The 7,426-nt window shown below is 35.3% G+C and overlaps 1 protein-coding gene across 1 annotated transcript; it reads left to right on the top strand.

Annotated features, from left to right (window-relative positions):
* Positions 1 to 1,309: 1,309 nt before the first annotated feature.
* LOC107623297 (vacuolar protein sorting-associated protein 45 homolog) lies at positions 1,310 to 6,618 on the top strand. Its single transcript, XM_016325505.3, has 13 exons — positions 1,310 to 1,907; positions 2,084 to 2,285; positions 2,439 to 2,518; positions 2,714 to 2,941; positions 3,295 to 3,420; positions 3,534 to 3,614; positions 3,713 to 3,854; positions 3,974 to 4,152; positions 4,830 to 4,985; positions 5,300 to 5,407; positions 5,497 to 5,618; positions 5,743 to 5,874; positions 6,079 to 6,618. The coding sequence occupies exons 1-13, from the start codon at positions 1,818 to 1,820 to the stop codon at positions 6,137 to 6,139; spliced, it is 1,707 nt and encodes a 568-aa protein (XP_016180991.1). The 5' UTR covers positions 1,310 to 1,817; the 3' UTR covers positions 6,140 to 6,618.
* The last annotated feature ends 808 nt before the right edge of the window (positions 6,619 to 7,426 follow it).

Genomic DNA, 7,426 nt, shown 5'->3' on the forward strand with positions numbered 1-7,426 from the left:
GACATTAAATGATGTCGGCAAGAGGGGGAGACTGTACTCTTTTTTCCTTGGTCAAGTTTTTTTTTCCATTGGGTTTTTCTTGACAAGGTTTTTAATGAGGCAGCCCCATCATTAAAGGATATTGTACTCTTTTTCCTTCACTAAGGTTTTTTTTCCCACTGGGTTTTTCTTTAGTAAGGTTTTAACGAGGCAATAATCCTAAATGGGCATCCAAGGGGGAGTGTTGTGATAAGAATGAGCAACGTGGATGCCCATTCCCATGCAAGACTCATATTTTCAAAGAGAGAATGAATATTAAATATGTGTTGAAAATCAAGACCCCATGCATGTATAAATAGGGGGGTATGGTACGAGGCTTTATACACAACAAGAAATAAAAATACTCTCTCTTTTCTTTCTTACACAGAAGCAAGTAATAAGAAATCTATTCTCCTTATATTTCTACTACAATTCTTTCTCTTCTTTTATTTTATAAGTATTTTAAATTCTATTTTCTATTACTCTTTACATATAATATTAATAGCAATATTAACCATCTTTATTATATTGAGATTGCAACAATAAACAGATGCGATTCTCTCTCTCTTTATTTTTAATACTTCTTTCTATCTTTGTATATATATACACATTACAACATATAATATTATTATATATATATAAATTATTATTGGGCTAATTATTTTAATACTAGAGTCTTCTATTTGTACATCTCTATTATATATCTTTTATTTCACAACAAATTTATAATCCAACAAATTGCAAAAGATCTGATAGACTTCATTTTGTCTGAATTTATTCTAGTTGATAATAATGACTGATGAGACTAACAGAGTTTCGAGATTAGAGTATAAAAATGAAGTAATAGAGGCCGTTCAGGTTTCATTCTTTAATATTTTGACATACAGTAACAGTAGTAATACTTTATGAGAATCACTTAACTAAAATAAAATTTTTGTGAAATAAGTCACCACAATCAATTCTACAGACATAAAACCAAAAGAATTTGATTCCGATACATATCTGATAACCCTTTAAAATGGCAATAACACTCAAACACCACCACAATTACAAAATCTTTGTAACGCTTATATTTAAAATCAAATTAAATGATTTTAACATTAAAGACGGGTATCAAAATTATATGATCACAAAGACATTTAAGTATTTAACCAATCAAGAAAATTGAAGCTGAGTGGGCTATACTAAATAATAACAAAAGATTTTAATTATTGAAAATTATTTAATTTATCGTGTTTATTTTAGAAAAACTAATATTTTTGTAAAAAATATTTTAACAATGACTCTCACCAACACTAATATCATTCGAGGAAGAACACACACCTCGCAAAATCATAAGAAAAAATAAGTATACACAAATGGAAGATCCTAATTCGGATAGAATTTACAAAGAAAGTTGTAGAAAGAGGGCACTAAAAAAATCTAAAAGTAAATATTTGAAGAGACAATCTCTCTAACAACATACAAGAGAAAGAAGGAATAACAAGATAAACACGGAAAGAAGAAATAAAAATATAGCTTTCTATACTTGTTACTAGTTGCAATGCTGCCAATGCAATGAAAATTTGGGATCAACAGCATTACTCGGCAATTAACTACGCCGGAAACGGTGCGTTTAGAACCGAAGGCTTAAGACTCGTCGTCTTCGGTCCTTAGTGGTGGTGGATCTGAAATTCTGCAACCCCTCTACCAGATTCGCAACCCTTTGGCGAATTCAACAGTGTTAATCATCTTCGATTATAATCTCTCCACTGAGACTTAGATCGATCCATATTATTCGAGTCGCCACTACAAAAAAAATGGTGCTCACGTCCTCTGCACGTGACTACGTCAACCGCATGCTGCAGGACATCTCCGGCATGAAGGTCCTAATCCTCGATTCCCAAACGGTACGCACCACGATCTCAACGAATCAATTCATTTTCTCTGATATAATTCTTCATTCATTGTTTCAATTATGATGTTGGCGTTCATTTTTCCATATGATTGTAAATTCGTAAATATGTGTTGCTGGTTATGGTGTTGAGCTACAACATGGATGTGAAATGTGAAATTGATGGTGTAGGTGAGTATTGTGAGCGTTGTGTATTCACAGTCAGAGCTTCTTCAGAAGGAAGTGTTCTTGGTGGAGTTGGTGGATTCCATAACCAAGTCAAAGGAGCTTATGTCGCATCTCAAGGCCGTTTACTTCCTTCGCCCTACGACGGAGAACATCCAGCATTTGCGCCGCCAGCTCGCCGCTCCTAGATTTGGGGAGTATCACCTATGTAGGTCTTTTAAATCTTTACAGATGCTGTAGTATATATAAAGCAATCCCTATTTAGGAATTCCGTTTTGTATATTTTCCCTAGTTGAAGTGATAATTTTTTTTTCTCGCATTGATTCGAAGACACTTTGTGAATGCATTCTGAAATTTACAGTTTTCTCCAACATATTGAAGGACACTCAGATTCACATACTTGCTGATTCAGATGAACATGAAGCTGTCCAGCAAGTTCAGGTAACTGCTTTTGCTTGCGCTGTAAACATGGGAACTTTTCTATCTATCCGTTTTATGATGATAGATGACTGCACACGTTCTTGTGCTGGAACCCTTGAACCCCGCATCTCTTTTTGTAGTAAATATGTGATCTCAAATGCTGGGATTTGTATTGCGAAGTTTAATTCTGATGTAGTTTTTGTTACGATCATTCAGGAGTTCTACGCAGACTTTGTTGCAGTTGATCCTTATCATTTCACTTTGCACATCCCTTCAAGTTATATTTATATGCTCCCAGCTGTGGTGGATCCTTCAACACTGCAACGCTTCTGTGATCGGGTTGTTGATGGTGTAGCAGCTGTCTTTTTGGCATTAAAACGGAGACCAGTTATTAGATATCAAAGGACGTCTGACATTGCCAAAAGAATAGCACACGAAGCAAATGTGAGTAGAATTTTTGACATAATTATGTAGTCACTTTTTCTCAGTAGATAATATATATTATTTTTATTTTCCTGTTTATGTTAGACAATCTTATGCATTTTAACTTTTGCATGTTTTTAAGGTGCGTTTGCATGTGTTTTTATTATTTTTTCTTTTTTAATTGTTAACTTTTATCTTTTAAATCTTTATAATTTTTATTTTTCTGAACTCACCATGCATATCTCTAGGCATACTTTTGCCACAGATGTAGCCATCTTATTGTTGTTTTATCTGGCAATATGTGTATCCCTATGTGTTATAATTTATCATGCATATGTAGTGAAAACTAATTTATATTAATGGGCTTCAAACAGAAACTGATGTACCAAGAAGAAAGTGGTCTTTTTGATTTTAGGCGAACAGAAGTTTCACCACTGTTGTTGGTGCTTGACAGGAGAGATGATCCTGTAACCCCATTGCTCAATCAATGGACCTATCAGGTATCTATGGGATTAATGCTATAGTCAGTGCTTACTGACAATCTTACAGCTTAGCTATCTGATAGTTTGTTTATTCATAAAGTAATTCTTGTTTGTGGCCTTATCCTTTCCAGGCTATGGTTCATGAATTGATAGGAATCCAAGACAACAAGGTGGACTTGAAATCCATTGATAAATTTTCAAAGGATCAGGAGGTTAGAGAGACTTTTATGCTGTTTAATCACATTAGCAATATCTTCGAGTTTAGATTTTATACAAACTGAAAGAAATATCGTGCTATTTGCTGTTGCAGGAGGTTGTGTTGTCGTCGGAACAAGATTCATTTTTCAAAGCCAACATGTATGAGAATTTTGGAGATATAGGTATGAATATCAAGCGGCTGGTTGATGAATTTCAGCAAGTGTCAAAGAGCAACCAGAACATCCAAACGATAGGTTTGTATTTATAATTGTCTCACATTTCAGAATAATAAAATTCCTTCTGCTATTACACCTATTTTTATACATGGCAGCATAGTATGTAATTAATTGATTTATGGTTTGACTCTTGTCAGAGGACATGGCCAAATTTGTTGACAATTATCCTGAGTACAGAAAAATGCATGGGAATGTGTCAAAGCATGTGACTTTGGTAACAGAAATGAGCAAGATAGTACAACAGCGAAAACTTATGACAGTTTCACAAACAGAACAGGAACTGGCTTGCAATGGAGGACAAGGGGCTGCGTTTGAGGTATGTATTAATGATTAGCAAAATTTCCTTTGCTTTTGCTCAAACTTCAAGAGTTATTGGGTGATGGTCTAATGTATTCTACTATTCTCTCTCACTCAAAGAAAAGGCTCTTTGGAGATGAAAAAAGGGGGATATTCTTTTTGAGCGGTGCTGGCGGTGCAATGTTTTTTAATTTATTTTAAGCTCTGAATATTTATGCATGTTTCTTTGTATGGTTATGATAAATTAGAAAACTCAACTATAGTAGTTTGCTCATTTCAGTGCTACCATTCATCTCAAAGGATATTTTATCTTGTAATTATTCTGTTCGTTGCCTTAATAAGCTTCATATTGTTTTCATAGAGAGTTGATTTGTTAATGGGGTAAAAATTTATTCTGTTCTCGGTACATCGTTCTGCAATCGGGGACTTCTTGACATATATTTGAATTTCCATCAATGATGTGAAGTAAGGGCAAGGATACATGGTGAAGTATAGGTGTAAAATCCTTTCCCTTGGCCAACAACCCATGCTTACACTAGCAGATTACAAGATACATAAAGCAATTTTTTTAGTGTCTTATTATCTTCCCCCAATATTTTTTCTCGATGTTTCTAATTGTTATCATATGTCCTGGCAATGGCTTTGGAGTTTAGACTAACAAAAGTGACAATTTCTGTCTCAATGTACTATCTTCAGGCAGTGACAAATCTACTAAATGATGATAGCATATCAGATGTGGACCGGCTGCGTTTAGTCATGCTATATGCTTTGCGATATGAGAAGGATAGCCCTGTTCAGTTAATGCAGCTTTTCAACAAACTGGCTTCCCGATCTGCCAAGTATAAATCTGGGGTAAATTAATCTATGATGTTGCTTTCTTCTTGAATCCTTTTATCCTCAGGCATGATTGCCTGTCCTTAATCTTTTAGTGGATGTTGTCCATGTTTTAAACCTTGGAGAAGTAGTGTGTTTGGTAAAGTCAATTTTGGGTCATATTGTCATTTTATATCCTTGGTTTTGGATTCCAGAGAATAGAAATATATGTTAACTAGATTAAATTGCGAAGAACTGCAAATAGATGGAAAGTACCTCTTTACAAATAAATAATGTGGCTATGCATGCCTGCAATAGTTGCTGATATCGATATTTTGTTTTTGACACAACAGCTCGTCCAGTTTCTTTTAAAGCAAGCAGGTGTTGACAAGAGAACTGGTGATCTTTTTGGAAATCGAGATCTAATGAATATTGCCCGTAATATGGCCCGTGGGTTGAAGGTATGCACAGAAGTATTATGATTACCATGCCCTATCTTTGATAGAATAAGTTCAACTCTAAACAACTTCTGTTTTGAGATTTGCTGCAGGGTGTTGAGAATGTGTATACCCAGCACCAACCCCTTCTTTTCCAAACCATGGAAAGCATCGTCAAAGGACGGCTGAGAGATGTGGACTACCCATTTGTTGGAAATCACTTTCAACAAGGAAGGTTTGTTGCTATTAAATCTAGCAGTTGTATTTTCTTTGTGAATTTCTAGAAGTCACACACACAATAGAATTGTGGAATAGTATGAGTTTTTATATTTAATGATTACATGACAATTGACATGCAGGCCACAGGAAGTAATCATCTTCATTGTTGGTGGGACAACTTATGAGGAGTCAAGATGTGTTGCTCTACAAAATGCCAGCAATCCTGGAATTCGGTTTATACTTGGTGGCTCTTCTGTTCTCAATTCTAAGAGGTATAATGAAGTGAATAAAATAGTTTTGATTCAACTAGTGGTCATTTCATGTTTAGTGTATTCCAAGTGGGCTTTCAATTTGATGTCCAATGCCAATAATTTTGAGTTGATAGTTCCAGTTTTGTTCTTGTATTGATTGACTACAAAACTTGTTAGTGTTCTGGATTTCTTAGCTATAGTCGTGTGTTTTATTTGAATTTGCAGGTTTATTAGGGACCTGGAAGAAGCTCAAAGGGTAGCTCGTTCGAACACCAGCATTGTTTGAAATCCATCCAGGCACAATTTGCATTTTGAGGGCTATATAGAAAAATATTTTGCAGCTTTGGATTGGGAATTTCTGTTTTGCAACCATGTACATGTATAAAAATAGTTGCAGAGGGAGCTCGATGTCGGTATAAACACAATCCATTGTTGTTGCAGATAGTTATTAACCCTAATTTCGATTGGGTTGTAGTGGTTGCTGCTTGCGGATGAATGCGATTGGAAATTGAAATACCAAACATAAAGGGCACGCCACTCCCCCCTTTCTTTTGTTCATTCATGGGGTAAAAAGTAGACACGAAAGTATAGGAACAAAGAAAAGAAGTAAATCTTTTTTGTGTAGTTTTTCTTCATCATTTTGGCTAATCGAGTCTCAATTTTGTTTTTATTTTTATTTGAAGAGTCTGAATGGTTTTGCTTACACTTACTGATGAAAACAATTTTGTATAATCTTGTAATGAATGTCCCATTCTTTTGTATACTTATACGGATGTAGTTCATTTGTAGATTCATGGCTTCATATATTTTTATAAGTCGAGGTTGTGAGAATGAGTTGTACTTGTGATTAATGTTTGCTCCGATTGATAGCTTTTTTATGTCTGAGGAGACAGGAGAGTGTCCAAGTAGGTTTAAATAATAGTAGTATCGTTAAAATAATTTGAGATAAAAGAAAGTAGGTTTGCACGATTAATTGAAATGACTTCATAAAATTTGGTATGTTTGTGAGGTTGCTCCTTTTATAAAATATTGAGTAATACTCCAAATAGGTCTCAAGGATTTGGTCGTCTGACAGATTTATTCTTCAGAAAAATTAACTAAGTCCTTGATCTCTAAAATTGTTAGATGTATGTCATATACGTTCCTGATTCAGGTTTAACTGGTTAATCGAATAGTCTCTCTTACGTGGAGGTGATCAGTGTGACGTGTCAGGTTAAAGGCTACCAAGACACATTGGTCTGTGTACACGTGTCCAAAACGACGTCATTTAAGGACTTCTTCAAACGACGTCGTTTTGAGTAGGACAGATTAGTTCAGGCATGCCCAAGCTTTCTCATGCCAGTGTTATAAAACGACAGCAGCGTGTGAGAGGCGCAATACGTTGCCGTTTCAAAAGAGGGATCAACATGAATTAGGTCTTCATCTTTAACCCCAAGTCTGTCTCCAACCCATGTATCTTAGTATGTGAGAGAGAGTTTCTGGATTCGAAAAAGGTGATGGCGAGTGGAGGCAGCACATCAGTTGCAAGTCGGAGACGTGGTTGGAGAACTATTGATGCTTCCGTGTTGACAGG

Source organism: Arachis ipaensis, chromosome B10 (assembly GCF_059453495.1).
Source record: "Arachis ipaensis isolate K30076 ecotype BB chromosome B10, ASM5945349v1, whole genome shotgun sequence".
NCBI classification, from domain to species: Eukaryota; Viridiplantae; Streptophyta; class Magnoliopsida; order Fabales; family Fabaceae; genus Arachis; species Arachis ipaensis.

Bases quoted from the DNA above. Each gene is read 5' to 3' on its own strand.
- LOC107623297 (XM_016325505.3), top strand. From the start codon at position 1,818: ATGGTGCTCACGTCCTCTGCACGTGACTACGTCAACCGCATGCTGCAG. The intron at 3,421-3,533 runs GTATCTATGGGA...TATCCTTTCCAG, and splicing joins TCAATCAATGGACCTATCAG to GCTATGGTTCATGAATTGAT. The intron at 3,615-3,712 runs GTTAGAGAGACT...TTGCTGTTGCAG, and splicing joins AATTTTCAAAGGATCAGGAG to GAGGTTGTGTTGTCGTCGGA.